The following is a 17,854-nucleotide window of genomic DNA, read 5'->3' as shown; positions in this document are numbered from 1 at the left end:
TTTTGCTTTTGAGGAGGTGATGTAACTTGTAAGCAGAGCAACAGAGATGCAATATGATTTTTGGCATTACATAAATATAAAAAAAGTAAATGAGTTTATATTAAATAGTTAGATTTGAAGGAATAATTAACGTTTAAAATCTGGAAACTAAAACAACTTACCATATGTTTTGGAGTATAAGGTGCACTTAAAATCCTTTAATTTTCTCAAAAATCGACAGTGAGCCTTATTTATTAATTCTGGTTGTGCTTACTGACCTCAAATAGATTTTATGTGGTACATGGCGCTCAAAAATCTGTCAAAATGTTTTAGTTTCACTTAATGCGCCTTATAGTCCAAAAACTATGGTATAGGCCATAATGCGTGCGTGCATTTGTATGCAGATGGAATTGTTAAATATAATTAAGTTATAATTTTATTGAACATGTTTTAAAATTCTAATGAAAACAGGTTTACAAAGCTTAAGCTGAGTTTGTTCACAAGTTGATTCTAAAAAAAAAAAAAAAAGACTGATCTCTTTGGATAACATTGATTGGAGACTAATTTCCAGACTATAAGCCGCTACTTTTTCCACACGCTTTGAACCCCGTGGTTTATACAATGTTGCTGCTAATTTATGGATTTTTGTTTTTTGACGGGCTAACGAGCTTCCTGCTGCCAAAACATTTAGTCTCGTCACACCCCGGTGCTCACATAGCTGCCCAATACACATCTCTCCTGGGGTGGGTGGGTCCTCGTGACTCAATGAGACTACCTGTATAAATAAAGGTTAAAAAAACCAAATAAATCTGACCGATTACCAAACGGGTCACTGTGGACCAATGAAACGAGGAGGGGGAACTTGTGCCCCTCTCTGGGGTCACAACAAAGTATTCGCAGCCACTCAATATTGGTGTGAATTGTGTATTAACGTGACACTCGAAGCTCGGTGGGAGGCTTGGATGACTGGTGGCAAGAAATCATTTACCAAAACTGGCAACCTGCAAAGAGCAACTCCAGTCTGTCAGTGGATGCTGCCAGAGAAGCAGTTTTTCAAAAAATCCTCTGCAGGAGGAAGATGAAGATAGCCATCAATGGCTTGGTATGCTACTGAATATATATATAGATATATATCTATATGTATATTACCAGCCTTATTACTGGCACTGTTTAAAAAAATATATAATACTGTGTATTTAATCAAAAGTTTAAAAAGTATTTGTGTAAATGTCTCATGTAACAACATGGTCACTTGTGGCATATACACAAAATTGTATATATATATATTTTTAATGTAGTGGGTGCAGCTTATATTTGGGTGTGCTCAATAGTTCAGAAATGGCTGTAATTACAGCTGCCTAGTTCCTTTCAAACCAGACTGATTCTCTAAATGATCCAACCCTGCTGCAACAACCTGCTTCTGAAGTTTTGTGGGTGCAGGTCAGAACACCGTCCATCGGTTCTCTGCCATCTTTCGAAGCAAAGGTCACAGTAGCTGCAGGCTAAGAAACGCCAGACGCCTCTCACATCATTAACGTCTTTCTGCTTTTCTTCAGGAAACTAAAATTTCCAAGGTAGATACAGTATGCACTTCGCCTGCTTTTACTTTATGCTACTTATTGAGCTTTTCTAACCCGGAACTTTTCACGTGGGAGGCAACGATCCCGACCCTAATGAAATAGTCCAAACCACCTTCACGGACTCGTTTGTAAAGTTGTAGCATCAGAACACACTGAGGAGGAGCCGAGCCACTCTGCAGAAGAAGCTCTTAGCTCTGGGTTTTGGTTGGAAGTTAGATTGACTGAAATGAGATTGAATTAGATTGTAATTTGCTGCCTCTTCAGCAACGCTCCGACACAGCCCATGCATCACTGCTGAGGCAACAAACCTCCCGCCTGTCGATCTTCAACTCGCTCTAAGCGCTTTCATCTGTTGCTCAAGTTTCTAGTCCGTTGGGCGTTTTGTTTCGTGCCACACTCAAATCAATTTGTTGTGTGCTGCAACATCTAATGAACGCTTTAGCGCGGGATTACTTTTCATACTGTCAATGGGTTTACCAAAAAAAAAAAAAAAAAGATCATTATTTAATTGAAAATGTCTGTTTAGAACAAAAACAGAAAGCAGGTCCCAGAAAAGCTTGATGATATTATGTTTGGAATTTGAAAACAAAGCAAATTTTCCATCACGGTGCTGACGCTTGTGAAAAAACTGAAATATTAAACTTTGTTGTGTGCTTTAAGAGTTCCTCTGCTGCGTGTTTCAGCAGGATTAGTCCAGGATACACCTAATTGCTATTGATTGCTATGTGCTGCCTAAAATTGCTTCCCTTTTCTTGTCCACGGTGGGAGGTGAGAGAAGGTAATTAGCAGTGTGGACGAGATAGAAGCCCGGACTGACTTGTAATGAAATGGAATGGAAGAATGAACTTGTGAGTAATGCCCTTGAACCCAGAATGCATTACAAAACCATTAAGCACTAGCATTGTTCTATTCTTTTGCTCATATGACCGGAGAATATCGCACTTTTATTTATTCTAAAGCCATCTGCCTATGAACACATTACCTGAAGTTTTGTTTTTTCCCATTTGAACTGTTTGTTGTTTTTATCACAAAGAGAAGTCGATGAGGTTTGTCCATCAGACTGAACTCTCACCTCCTTTCCATGAAAAGCTGTGTTTTGTAAAGTGAAGAGACGCTCAGTTGATGTTACTGTGGTGTTTTTATTCCACGGTGAAGAGGCAGTTCGGAGCTTTTTAAGTGGGGTTATGTGGTAATGTCATAAGCAATCAACATCTTACCTGCTTTAGATAACACCTTGACCTCAGTTTGGAAAACAGCTTAATTCTAAATATAATTACAGGGTAAATAGATTTAGCAGAGCCAAGGTAATAGAGGAGAGCTGCTGTATTAAAACATCTTTAATTGAAGTTTTTTTTTATTTTTTTATTTAGTGATTCATGTGAACATTGTTTTTTAAACATTTTAACCTTTGCAATTGTCACATTATATGTGGCTAAATAAAATAGACATTTTTACCTGGATTATTGAGCATGAACTTTGATGTTTTGATCCAATGTGCCCATGGCTGCCTCAGAGGAGGCAACGGGGGAGAGGGTGGGCCCCAGAAACCATCTTATCACCAGCAAACTGGTTGGTCCACTATAGGAATGTGCAGCTTGTGGGACTGAGTTTGTTTGTGGCTTCTTGGAGTCCTTTGGATGAAGGACGAAACGTCTCAACAACAACAAACAAACAAAAAGAAATGATCCAGATGAAGTGACTGAACTTTGTTGGGTCACATTATATGATGATTCCTACAGATATAATATAATATTCCTGCCAGAAGCAACCCATACCAAAAGGCTATAGCTAGCTGCTCATGCCAATATTTGTTCTATAATGACCATGTAATAAACTAATAATCTAATGTAAAGGTTAATAAAATATTTGAGTGAGCCACTATAACATCTTTGAGATTGGAGTTGTTTTAGGAATTAGGCAACCTTCAGCATGGCCCCGTCTAGACTTGGCTCATCACTCATCTCATAATTAATTTTTTAGATTGAGTAAATTATATATTTTTATTTTAAATTTCCATAAAATCCAACTTTAAAAGCACTAAATCATTGCTTTAAGCATTCTGAGGTCTAAACAGGGTTATGTTCTCCATATTAAACAGGTCTAACACACACAAAAAGGTAATCCACAGTCTCTCCATGTAAAACCATTTTTTGTCAAAATGAATAATACGCATTTGTTATTTCTGTTGTCATATTTTTTTTTTTTACTCCACCTTAGATTTCAGAATACACATTTTACATTTGAAGATATTTACATATAAACAACATGTGGAGCACCAAGGGGAATTTTAGACATTATTGAGATTGAACGTAAAGGAGTAAGAATTTATATACAAGCAAATATATTCATAATAATTTTGGACATAAATCAAACGTAAAAACTCCTTGGTGCTCCCAATAATAAAATAATACAATTGATTGTTTAATAACAGTGTTTTAATCTTTCTTTACCACGTCTGTGTTGGTTTTCAGGCACACGTTATGTAACAGTTTTGTTGCAAAAACAAAAAAAAGAAACTATAAGAGTGCGAAATAAAACAATCTTTTATCGTTTCCAGCTACAGTAAGTCGGTGTCTCATGGAAAAAGTGAGTGATGGGTGAAGCTGTACAAAAGCCCATGTACAAGCTTGTGTTTCCATGATGGGGGGGGGGGGGGGGGGATTGAATAATCTGGACATTCACAAACACAAAAAGAGAAAAAGAAATTTCTTGGCAGAAAGTTAACAGAGATAGACTGCATGGCTGATCTTTCACAAATTTGCAAGGTGAAATGTAATTTTCTCAGGTTTGCTCGGGGACAGTGGAAAACAGACGTGTGCTGCATCAGCTGATATATTTTTTTAAGGCAGCCTCTTTTGTCCTGCCTACGGTTGCATGTTCATTTTTGTTTCGTTTAAGCAGAAAATGGACTTAACGTTCAGAGCAGCACGTGCAGTAGTAGAGCAGACCTGCTGCGTTGCTGCATCTCATCTGCTGCGGTGAAACCGAAAAGTCTCTGGCATCAACTTTACAGCCAATTTTCAATATACGATTTGCTGTTGCATTTGCTCTCTGGGAGCGGCGCAGATAGCAACTCAGCTCTGATGCGTGGAGGAACATTTAATGTGAGCCTCGTTCTGTTGACAGCCACTCCACCCTATGAAAGCAGCTCCCGAAGTCGGGAAAATTGGAAGCCATTGTTCACACAGTTTAGTTTGCTAAACAGTGCACTTCAGAAACAGGAAGTGCATGTCTGACAACGATCAGTACAAAGTCACGTTGCTGTAAGGCTCAACGAGCTTTGGCTTGCAAATCACATCTGCCACTTTTGTATCAGTTTTCCTTTTTTTAATTTTTTTACTTCTATCAAATGTCAGTGTGTTTTTAGATCAAGTCTTTTGAGCTTCAGCTGTGAATGAACTCTACTTGTCCTTGTACTTATGTTGAACCCACTAGCTGTTTTTATTCTTCAATGTCTTCAGATAAAACAGTGAATATGGTAGTTTTGGGGCAGTGCATGACAGTAGAGAATCGCAGAGAAGTGAAAAACTTAAAGCAGTCTGGGTTATTTATTCTGAGCGATGCCAAAGGCCATGCTTTGTGAATCTTATCTGAAACGGCAGCAATAAGGCATCTGTGGTGGCAACGTTGCCTTTGAGTCCTGTCAACTCCTGTTGTGACCCCTCTATAAAGCAATTTCCCCCCATTCTTCTGTAAACATGTGCAAGTTGAATAATTATGTGGCATTTAAAGTAATTATGATGCATGGATCTCCTTTAAGAATGCCAGAATGTCGGGAGCACCAAGGCCGTGACTGATAAACCACATTTGTGTCAGTTTTGTTTTATGAGCATGCAGACCTCGCACCAGATAAATTAGGTCTGTCTTTGCACCCTGAAAGATACTAAATCACTGAAGCTAGACAGTAAAAATGACAAACTCTATTGTAGCTCTTAAAACCAACTTTGCTAAATCTCTTTCCCCGTTTTGTTTATTTCTTCATTGCAGATATGTTTGCTATGCGATAGATTCAGACTATGAGTTCTTTCTAAAATTAGTTTTAGTGCTTTTTAAGGTAATGTACCTTTTTAGCCGTTGGTCTTTAATCCTACGTTCATTTCTGTCTTATTACAGAATGCTAGAAGCTGCTATTAAGCAGCTCATCCATCATTGCACAGGAATAGGGTCTAAAAGGTTAACGGAAACAGATTTTCTAGAAATGAAAAAAAAAGTTTTTAAAATGTTCTGGTGATGAATGGCACAAGCTAACAGAAATTCACCATTGAATTAATGACTAGTATTTATCATCTCAAAATGTTCCTGTTTATGGGGCCTAGGTGGCTGCTTTTTCTTTCAGACTAGACCACTTGTCAGCCACTCTGGTCTGAAAAAAATGTCAAAGCAATACATTAAACTCTGTGTGTTACAGCCTCAACCATTTTAGTGACACCACTTTAGTGGAAACACTCTTACATTTTCTAGAAAAAGGGTCAATTTAAACTTTAGTTTTTACATATGCTGCAGTAAAGGTGGTAGCTTTGTATCTATCAAGGCTTATATATGAGGTTTAAAGTGCCTCAGTGGGTGCAGAGTGACAAACTGGGCCCGAACCAGTGGATGAATGCCGTGTATGGTTCTTAACATGGATGTTACACTCGTGAATGCTGCCTAAACACATTACGCCATATGCAGATCCCTTCCTTTTGTCTGCTGGTTTCTTGCTGAATGTGCCCAGCATGCAGGCTGCGCCAAGCACCCAGCTGGATGATTTATCACAGAATACTCCTGATTAAGGAAAATGAAAGTGGGCTGCTCTTGGCTCACTAACTGCTTTGATAACAATTTCAAGCAGTTAGTTAGTGGGGGGTATTTGGGAGGATATGGACCTAAGAGGAAAAACAATAAAACCAATTGGTCTGGAAGAGGTTGCAAAGAGTTCTTTTGATGTAGTTCCTGCTCGTTCAATAGGTGCAGTGGCTGCCAACTTAGTTGCTCTACAGCTAAACATAGTATACTAACTTTTTTCTCTTTGTACTGCTGGTATAGTGACAAAAAATGGTTTGGAGTGAAATAAAGGTAAAACATGTAGAGGTAAGCAATCACCGATTAAAAAGTCTTGTGAAGACATACATTAATGTGCATTTTGTAAACAGGCTTTTAGAGTGATTTGAAACTCAAGTTCATCTGCAATGTCAGTCGTAGCACAAGCAGAAAAAAAGTGCAGTAAAGTGTGCTTTCTGTTTGTTCCTGCTTCGTCTTTTCCTGCTGTTGGAACTTTACAACACCTCTGTGGTTGTGACAGACATCTACAACAAGCTGATGACATACTTACAGAAATTGACATGGGCAATTGAACATTGCCAGTGGTTAGGAAAGATTTCAAGGAGCTTAGAAACTTTGAGAGCGAAAGCACCAAGTCAACTTCTGAAAATATATAGGGCAAGTACAACTGCAGGGTGGAAACAGCCATGAGACAAGTTCCATTTTCTTCTCAGTGGCTAAATTTGTATCTGTGTGAAGCTTAACAGAACATATCTTCGATTCTACGCCGTCTGTTTTTTGTGATCCTTTTATTTTTTTTTTTGTAAGAATTGTGCTCCTGCCCTGTCAATCATACAAAATGGTGCAGTAGGCAGAGCCTTGCCTGAGCTTATCCACCGTCCGCAATGGAGTCTCTCTATGACAACGACTGGCCGTTGAGGCACTCCCGCCGCAAGCACTGCGCTGGCTTCCACCAGTCTCCGTTGTGGCAGCGGCAGATGGTGCAGTCGTCCACCTTTACTTCAATCCCAGCTGGGATAATCGTTGTTCCAGCAAAGCAATTTGGACCTGACACATGGGAAGCGAAGAAAGAAAGGTAGAGAGATGGTTAAAAAGGAGTGACAACAACAAGAAAAGGATGCATCTCCCCAGAGAGCTTCTCTTTTGCAGCGGGGTTGCGGAGTGATCCGGGGAGTCAGCGCAGACGCACAGATCTTTTCACAGGCATGCACCGATGGGCTTGTTTTTGCAACACTAAAGCGCTTTTGTTAGTCTCCCCTTCTCCCTCGACATGGAGCGCTTTGCATCCTAATGCACCGTGAGCAGAGAAGCCTGCCAGGCACTGGCTTGGCAGTACAGAGAGGCTGGAGTGCAGAGAGACAGAGGAAGCGGCAGAAAGCTGCTTTGGGAGGACATAGGGAGGGTGGTGTTATTCGCTTCACTTCTGTAAGGAAAGGCCACCGGACTCCTTATAGTTTCTTCCCAAGCACTAATTTCTATAACCAATAAAGTGTTCAGAATAAATTTGACATTTGATTAGTCCTCAAAGCCTGGTAGGATTCATCTCTGCGAATTCCTGTTTGTTGGGAGGAACTCTATAATGTGTTTGTGTACCACTAAAACACAAAACATGTATTTGAATGTTTCAGTAGGTAGAGATGCAGATTTGAGGGCGTGCATCGCTTCCTGCGACCTCTTGAGACACAAGAGCCAGAAGGTGCAGGGAATTCTCCTAGTTTTGTTCATTTAAATTAAGCAATCAGCAGCTCAATTTGCTGTGAGGATGACACAGGATTGCTCTCACTTTTCAGCTCAGTAAAACCTGCCAGATTCAAGACTCCTCTATGACCTCTTATAAAAACCCATATGTGCCATAATTCTTGAAGACAGAGCAGCTTCCACGGCCAGTACTCGTAGACATTTTGGCGCCCCTATAAAACTGATTTAGTGTGAGATAGCTTAGTGTGGGATGTGTAAATGGCACTCAATCTGAAAATATTTGCAATACATTTTATATACTGACCGACTGGATCCCATCACTCAGTTAAAATTTAGGCTTTTTCCACAAAAGAGCGTATGTGTCAAGAGCTGCATTTGGCTAGATGATGAAGGATTTCACTTAAAATGATTTGAATTTATAAATAACTACACAAACAAGATAACTAGGCTATATCTTAAACCTTTGTTAAAGCATAGATATCTCAATCTTTTATTTGTACCTGATTGAAAACTTTTTGTTTAATTATTTTAATGTGAGCTCAGAGGAGACCAGAAAAGTCTAGCCAATTCTTAGTTCTCATAGATCAGCTTGTGGACAGCTGGCACAGGTTACAAGACAAACTCAGAAGGGATGGAAAATGGACGAGTGTGACCAGTGCTGCTGCCAAGTGTTGACTTTTACAGCCAGATATGTTTGGAGACACAAGGACATTGTTTCAGCTTCCTGTCACCGCAGAAATGATGCACAATCACTGTTCCAAAACTGTTACTGGATACTGGCATTTTGTGGTGGGAGGTGACTGTTGGTGTTTTAGAAGTTCCCTACCATGTTTGTCTTTACCTCTTGAAAAAATTAAAACTGATCTATGAAAATTATGTCATTTATGCGCTGAAAATAGACTTATATCCACAAACTACATGTTTTCAAGAACATTAATAATCTTCAATGTATAATTTATAATAGAAATTTGAGCTGAGCGTGGTGAATGTGAAGCTCAAATATAAACATTTCCACTGGTGGGCTCTTTTGTTGTGTTTTGCACTTTGTTGGTGTTTTCACAGAAAAAAATCTATATCTTAAAAACAGAACTTTGAGGCGAGATGTTGAAACCCCAGAAGCATAAGTCTATTAATTTGCAAATTTAGGGAAACCAAAAACCTTAAGATAGTAGAATATTAACTAAGCTAAATGTAGATGAAAGCTTTTTCAGATGTCAATGTACTTGGACATATATGTATAGTCATATAAAGTTTTAAAAATACATGTTGCACCATATGAACCCCATTAGACTCAAGTATTATTGAGTCAACGATTAGTTGGAACCTATTAGTTAATTTCTTCAGCAGTACTGAATGCCATTAACTACATGGACAAAACGTTTCTTTATTAATTTCAGACATAATTTATCCAGATCTTGTTTTTTTGTTTAAAAACAGTAATTGCACTATAAAGGTGCAACTGAATATAATTCAAGTAAGTTTTTTTTCTCTAAATTTGGTTCCTTGTTTTTGTTTCAATACTGTGTAACAATAATAACTCTGTTGGATTAGAGCAATCCAAAAAGGTAAGCTCATTCTACATCCCCGAATCAATACAGTCACATAAAATCTAGTGTGACGCATGATCTCGATATATATTTGAGTCTGTCGAATGGTCGATAAGCTGTTTTTTGCCTCGCACATTGTATTCGCCACTCTAAGAGCTTATTTATGGTGGCTGCACTCTACATCACTGAAATCAAAGGATGCAGCTTCCAGCTTCCTAGTGTGAGCTACAGTTTTTACACACCAAGTATATTTGAACAGATACAGCTGAAAGAAACAAACAAAAACTATGCAAGTACTTCCTGTATGAGAAAATACCCACATTGACTTTCTGTACCATGAAAACATGCCAGCTACTGAGCGACTTGTTACATATAATCCTAAAAATTACTGTCCCATTTAAAACAAATCTTTAGCTTTAAATGTATAGGACATAAAAATCAACATGTATATTACTATTTATATGTGTTCTCTACTTTCTAGTTTAATTCAAATGAAACAGTAGATTGGTTAAAATCATAGTGCTCGCAGTGTTTTACTAGCTGATTATTTTATAAAAGAAAAAATGTCTGGACTTTTGTTTTTGTTTGTTTTGTTTGAAGACATTTTTCTTTAAATTTTGAAGAACTTTGTCAATGTAAACTGAACAGTGCAGAATTTCAAGCTTTAAAACTGAGGTGAGTTGCTCCATTTATGTGAGTTAAACTCGTATGCAAACCCCTCTATCTCCCCTCACAGCTGAGGGTCATTAGGTCGTTGTTGGCCTGGTGCCCATAAAATATGTTTTTGTCATACGCATAAAGGTGCAGATTGTTATGAAACTAACTGTAGATTACACTGAAAACAGCATTATACATTCTGAAAAGTGTACTCTCCTTCACTGTTTATTATTTTCCTTCTTCTTAGGTTGTTTTCACACCTGATAGTCTGGTTCGGTTCAGTTGGGTACCAATGTTCAGAACATCTGTTTACATTTCAGCTGGTGCAGTTTGCATTCACACTGTACTGAGTCAGTCAAACCAACCTGTTCCCCCCCTCGCCTGTGGTGGCGCTGCACCAAGAACTACTGAAGGAAACAACACAAAAACCTCTCAAGAGTACACTTCTTCTTCTTCTGGAAATGAAAACAAAAATGGAGTGGCATCACATTTTAGCGGTTTTACGATTTCTGTTTTGTCATTTTTTCAACAATGGACTCAGCATAAGCAGAAGATGAGGCAGAAGACCATGAAGAATGTGGTTTTTCACACAAGGAGGCTGACGGCTTTGTATGAGGTAAGAGAAATGCACACTTGTTTGCCCTGCGCTGTAGACCACGTCCTGCTTTTGGAGCGGTCTCCAGTCTTCTTGCATTCACACTGCATTCGAAGTGTGCCAGAGTTCACATCAACTTAACCGAAACCTAGGTATTTAGGCACTTTTTTGGTCCGTATCTGAGTTTGATTGTGCATTCACACCTCCCCAAATGAACTGGACTTTCTAGGCAGAGCTTGATTAAAGCAGAATAAACAGGGCTGGTGTGAATGCACCCTTATAGATAGCTTTATGTCCTCTTTCAAATCACCCATTTTAAATCATGGAACTTACACTTTTTTATGGTGGTTCTTAAAGAATAAGTTTGCAATCTTACTAAAGAGTTTTTTTTTCTTTAAGTGTTGCTGTTTTGTACTCATTATCATAGTCACTGAAAAAAATGAACAAGAGGAAGACAAAAAGTATCAAAACCTAAATAAACTCTTTATAAAACATCTGGAATTGGTTTTCTTCAGGAAAAACTAAAACACCGAACCAAGACTTGACACAGATCGAGTATTTTTGAATCACTTTGCTGGCAAAGAATCCGAACAAATTGCCTTGTTGAGACAAAGGCCTGATTAGAAGGGTTAAAAAAGCCAATTGAAACATTTCTCCTAAGTTTTGTGTCCTTTGTTCATGGAACATTGGTAACCTCCTTAGTTTAGGTTTTGTTTTTAATGCTTGAATGATTTATTGATCAGTGTTAGTTGACCTAATTTCCAAAGCACCCATATATTTTCTAATGGTAAGACAAGGACTGGATTGGCAATGCATTTAAAAAAGCAGCCATGAAGAATGCAGTAATTAATCAAGACCACAAAAAAACACAACAAAACTTTTTCTTCAATCATGTTCTCATTTGCAACAAAAAGTACTTTGATGGTTAGATTGACCAAAACACATTTGGTTATCTTCTTTCCTATCTACTTTGATGCCCTAGACAGAAACGAATATTAAACATAGTACCATCTTTGTCCTGGCTTCCCAGTCTTAAGGCATCCACTCGCACATAGATTTATGTCTGTCCCAAAGTCTAACCAGAGACCCTTGGGGCGCCTAGAAGCAGCAGGCTTTCCCTGAAATGCCAAGGGTGTCATTGGGTCCTGTCAGACAGAATTAGATCTATTCAGGCAGCTTCTGCAGCCGTGTTAGTGTAGGTGTTTTTTTGTGTGAGCATGTCTTGAAATGAAAGCAGGTATGCATGAAAGAAAACATGAAACAGAAACTTAGGAACTTGGTGTTGAAATGAGCATTAAGGCTGGTGGATAGTCACCATAAAACCCAACTTTGAAAGATATTTAGTGAAATACACATACAGATTTTTTTTTTTTTAATAAATATTTTTAACAAGAGGCAGCACGGTGGCGCAACTGGTAGAGCTGCTGCCTCTCAGCGAGCAGGTCCCTGGTTCAAACCCCGGTCCAGGGGCCTTTCTGGGTGGAGTTTGCATGTTCTCTCCGTGCATTCGTGGGTTTTCTCCGGGTACTCCGGTTTCCTCCCACAGTCCAAAAACATGCATGTTAGGCTGATTGGTAACTCTAAATTGTCCCTAGGTGTGAGTGAGAGAGTGAATGTTTGTTTGTCTCTATGTGGCCCTGTGATGGACTTGCGACCCGTCCAGGGTGTACCCCGCCCCTCGCACAGTGATTGCTGGACATGGGCACCAGCGACACCCGTGACCCAAAATGGAATAAGCGGGTAAAGAAAACGGATGGATGGATGGATTTTTAACAAGAGTGACGTACACCATAGCAAGGAAGCAACACAATTTGAAAAGTTATCAGGTTCTTCTTTGAGCACTACAAGTGTGTTTAGGAATGCATCAATGTTCTTAAGCTATGAATTTGATATTACCCAAAGCGCTCTTTCCAACTGATCATTCTAGATGGATCATATTGCAGAGATGCAGGTATTCCACTTTACTTATAAAGCTAAATCTGTCCCCCAGGACTGCTACTTGCAAAGGGAAGCCACCCATCTCACCTTGCAAATAGTCAATGAACCATTGGAATACTATAATTCTAATTTAGGGATTGGTTGTGTGTGACAAGGGCACCGGGGCACTTGAAGATAAAAAGCCCTCTAAGGACCCATTACTTCTTCCTCCCATGTCTTTAATCAATGGGCTAATGTTTACTCTGCTTAGTGTGTCATTTATAATTAAAACTAGTACTGCTCATTAGCGTCTAACGGGCCAAATGTAATCATTTTAATACCTAAAACATTAATTACATCCCCATCTTTCAAAGAAACAAACATCAAATCAACAACATTTCTGTCAATGGTTTAATAAAATGGTAATCACTCTGAAAGAATTACACATTGAATTCCAAAGGAAATGAGTGCTTACCGTTTTTACAGATGGGGCAGCACTGCTCCGGTTCATACACAGGGTTGACACACTCTGGGACGGCGCAGTCTGACACCACACAGTGTACTTCATTATTTGGTTCGCAGCGGCACCATTCACAGGGCGACGGCTGTGGACAGAAAAGGGAGGAGAGACCGAGAATCTGGGTCAGATGATTCACTTGGTTTCACCTGAATGTGTCGAACAACTGAAAGAAACAGTTGACAGGAATGTGTCCTAAATTGTCCTCCACATGAGAAAGTTAAGTCTTGCTTAACACAGAACATAGTAAATAATTTACAACCCCAACATTATTAAAGCGCTTGTTTTTTAACAACCGTTAAGTAGATTTGGATGAAGCTTGCACTCTGAAAAGAACCTCCAATGGAAGTCTTTAAAGCGTTACTAATATTTTCCATTTGCTGTATTCTGCATTAAACTGCCTCGGGAAACTGTTCAAAGTCTTATCTTACCACCTCTGCAACATGTAAATCAGTGCTGTGCTGCTGCCTGTTTCTTGACTTTATCTTTCTGAAGTCACTTGACCAGAAAATGAACTGTAATGCAATTACACTGGGTGGAAAAATACAAACTGTCTCCAAGTCTCTAAAGGTCAGCTGTTCATCATAATATATTTTATTTCTGTTCATTGTGGTTAAAAGCTTTTTGAGGGCATCCCAACACAAGGCTTGCACTATCAGGATCTCAATGCTTCTAAGAGTGCAGATACTTTTTTTTTTTTGTAGGTAAGTTAGTTTATAATGAGCATGTTGAAGGATTAAAAAGCTTTTCAATGAAACAATAAGCTATTTTGAATTTCAACAATAACATCTTTAGGGTAGCTAATAATCTGCTGTTTGTCTGGATCAGCTGAGTTCAGCTGGTGTCTGTCTTGGTTATACAGATGTTGGACCCAAGGATGCCGACTGACACAAAAAGCTTGAGGAGATAATCTTTAACTTTTTGTTTAAAACAAAAATAAAAAGCTTACGTGCCAACAAAAGTCACACAACGATGAGAGTGTGGCAAATGAGGGTGGAGGTAGGTGTGGGTGCTTCACCTTTTCCACCCACATTTATATGTTGTCCGTCCAGAGAGTCGAGCCGGCAACCTTTCGATCACAAGCTCGCCTCTACTAACATCTGCGCCACGATTCCCTAATAACGTGCCTCCAAATCAACCTTGGTTGGATTATTACACAAAGCAGGTAGATCTACAATCAACTGAATTTCAAGACAGGGCCTTCTCCTACTCGGCTCCTGTTTCCTGGAATATCATGCAAAAAGACCTGAAGTTCTCAAGCTTGACCTCTCTAAGTGGCTTCAAACATCTGCTAAGTTCATGGCAAAAACCAATGCAGACATATCCTGATGCATGCTCAATAATCCAGGTAGAAAAATCCAAAAAAGTTCAATCTGGTCCTCTGGACAATGCAGACATGTTCTTGTTTTTAGTTTTCTACACCACCCTACAGTCTAGCTGTTTTTTTTTGTTGTTGTTGTTGTTACATTTTCTTTTAAACACCATTTTATTTTCATTTGTTAAAAAAAAAAAAAAACTCAACTTGTTCGCATCCTTTACGATCGTCTATTATTGTATTTGTTGTCATCACTCTTTGTTAAAATCAGGTCGCTCTTATAAATGAGTCCCCGAGGCTCAATGGGATTAACCTGTATAAATAAAGGTTGAATTAATCTACAATCAGCTGAATTTCAAGACGGTAAAATTGCAAGTTTTTTTTTTTTTTTCTTAATGACTCAATCTGCAGCAGCAAACATCTGTTAAAACTATTTACTGTTTTTTGGAACACAATTAGTTCTAATCCGTGCAATAATTCAACCAAATTACAACTTGTAAGAATTTATTCACGTTTGAGCGTAAATGCAAATTTTAGATCAATAACCAAACAAGCCTGTATAAAAATGTTGGTGTCAGGGCACACGGAAATCAAAGTTTGAGTAGTTTAGCTCAAATTATAGTAAGCAAGTGCTACAGTATGTGTTGCCATCATTGTACGTTCCCATACAATGGTGAAATTAGCTCTCTGCATTTAACCCATCACACCCGAGATACACCCAGGTGGAGCAGTGGGCAGCTTTGTTTAAAGACACCACGATATGGGAATGGTTGGGAGTCGAACCACTACTTTCTTGTCCCAAGTCGGCTGCACTACCTCTACCCCATCTCGTCCCCTTATAAAATCCTTTTTAGAAATAAAGACAAATATAAAGATGTACAGTACAATACACTGCCCTTAGAGCTACAATACTGATGCTATATAAAAGTGAGATTCTCTGGGTGTCACTTCTTTGCAGTGTGCCATGTCTCCAACGTGCTGCATGTTCTCTATTGCCAGGAAATGGTGTCTGTGATCGTCTGGATCCAGCACTGACAACAGTTAACGCCTGTGTCGCCACAGACCAATTTTATGGCTTGAAGGAGTTCTTTTTTTTCTTTTTTATATTGGACTGTCAGTCATAGACATTACACTAGAATGTAAAAGAAAAAAAAAATCTCTGCTGGATTGAGGAAAAGGAAAAAAATGGCTGAAAACAGACTTGGCTGGTGTTCAATTTCTGTATTATTAAATCTCCTTCTCTCCTCAGTTAAATTAAACCAAGCTTAAACCACAAAAGTATAAATCAAATTTAAGTATGCGCTTTAGTTTTTTTAGAAAAACATGCTTTCATACTGCTAATGTTGCACCCTGTCTTATTTATAGCACATAGTGTTGAAAGCATCTGCTTAAGATGGAAACACTTCTAATTAACATACTGCCATGAACAACATTTTTCTTGTTTGATTGCATCTAAAAATACATTTCAGTGGTTTAGAGCCCTTTGATTTCAAGCTCAGTCACATGCTCTTTCTGAATTAGTTTTCCAGGTAATCATTTCCAAAAGTCTGGTCGATTTTGAGTCATTAAGTGTATTCTGCAACATCTGTGCTCTAAAAGTATTTTACATCTGCAACCTTTGGTCACCATTGCACAAGTCCACCAGAGAGCAAATTGTGTTTACTATAAATAAGCGAAAATATATTTGCAAAAAAAGAAGATGAAGATGATATGTCATGAAAATTGCACATGGAGAGCCTAGAGTTTGAAAAGTGGGTTTAGGACACAAGTAGATGGTTTAAAGAAATGAGATTTAGTGTTGTAGGATAACAAGAAAAATAAAAAAATAATAATATAACTAATGCTTTCTGGTGATAATTCTTACAGCTCTTTTCTGTAAAATAAAAATAGGTTTTGTAAATGTTTTACACGCTTTCCCCCAAACATCAATGCAATAGATTAAATGTGGAACAATGATTGTGTTATACAACATGTACAGAGCTTTATCATTTAATAATTCCCTGATTTGTATAGTACTGCAATAGATTTGGCTATTTTTGTTCTTACAGAATTTATGTGATTTTTCCATGTTAGCTGTTCATCAATGATTACACCCAAAAATTTCATCTCATTAACTCTACAAATCTCAACACCCTCAATTTTAAATGGATCATCAACAGTTCTCTTTTTGTTACTAAATATCATGTATTTAGTTTTATCTAAATTTAATGATAATTTATTAAGTTTAAACCAAGTTTGTATTTTATCAAATTCTGTCTTCATCAAGTCCAACATCCGTTTTACATCTTTACCCAAACAAAAAATGTGTGTCATCTGCAAAAATGACACATTTGAGGAGTCCTGATACATTCACTAAGTCATTCACATATAAAATAAATAACTCTGGTCCAAGTACAGAGCCTTGAGGAACTCCACAAGTGATATTGCACAGGTCAGATCTTACACCATTTATTTGTACAAACTGTTTCCTATCTTTTAAATAGCTAGATACCCAGTGTAATGCTGGTCCTCTTATACCATATTTATTTAATTTTTCAAGGAGAATAGTGTGGTCAATAGTATCGAAAGCTTTTTTTAAATCAACAAAAATACTAACACAATACTGTTTTTGATCGACAGCAGTAGTTATTTGTTCTATTAATTCCATGAGAGCCATTGATGTAGAGTTTTTTGCTCTAAACCCATACTGACTGCTACTTAGAATGTTTTGTTTAGTAATTTATCTAATCTGGTCACAAACAGTTTTTCTAGAATTTTTGAGAACTGTGGTAATAAGGATATTGGTCTATAATTATTGAACACACATTTAGTTTCATAAAGAAATATAATCTAAAGTGATTATATTAAAGGTAAATCGCATTTCTTTATTCCTTACTATAATAAAATTCACAGACGGTGGAGATAGAATGAATGAACAAAATTGAGATTTACCAACACAGACTCTCAAATCATCTGAACAAGTGGATGGCAATATGTGCACACTTGATTCTATTAAAGTACTATACATTTAAATTATGCTTGAAATTATATTTCTGTATTTAACTTAGAAGAAAATTGTAATCCTAGCCATGGAAGCACCCACATCAACATATTATATATATATATATATATATATATATATATTCATTCTGACACAGGGTCAGTGTAGTTTTGCAGTTTAGTTCAGCCTAAACATTGTGCAGACCTTGAACAAATCACAACTCTATCATTCCTAACAGAAACAATGCATTGGATGTGATGTTCACTTAATCCAGAAACAAAGAGTAAAACAACACCCACCCCCCTCCC

The 17,854-nt window shown here is 37.9% G+C and overlaps 1 protein-coding gene across 1 annotated transcript in view; it reads right to left on the bottom strand.

Moving 5' to 3' along the window:
• Nucleotides 1–6,994: 6,994 nt before the first annotated feature.
• The window catches only part of vwc2l (von Willebrand factor C domain containing 2 like), a 22,403-nt gene continuing 11,543 nt past the window's right edge, over nt 6,995–17,854 (bottom strand). Inside the window, exons 3-4 of the mRNA XM_037686905.1 lie at nt 13,210–13,339; nt 6,995–7,367 (exon numbers count right to left, since the gene is read on the bottom strand). Of these exons, the coding sequence (XP_037542833.1) occupies nt 7,216–7,367; nt 13,210–13,339 (282 nt within the window). The 3' untranslated portion in view covers nt 6,995–7,215. The remainder of the gene's footprint in view (nt 7,368–13,209; nt 13,340–17,854) is intronic.

The sequence above is a fragment of the Nematolebias whitei genome, chromosome 13, assembly GCF_014905685.2.
Source record: "Nematolebias whitei isolate Nwh7 chromosome 13, NemWhi1, whole genome shotgun sequence".
Classification (NCBI taxonomy): domain Eukaryota; kingdom Metazoa; phylum Chordata; class Actinopteri; order Cyprinodontiformes; family Rivulidae; genus Nematolebias; species Nematolebias whitei.
The sequence above is the reverse complement of the archived record's forward strand: the minus strand, read 5'-3'. Positions and strand labels throughout refer to the sequence as shown.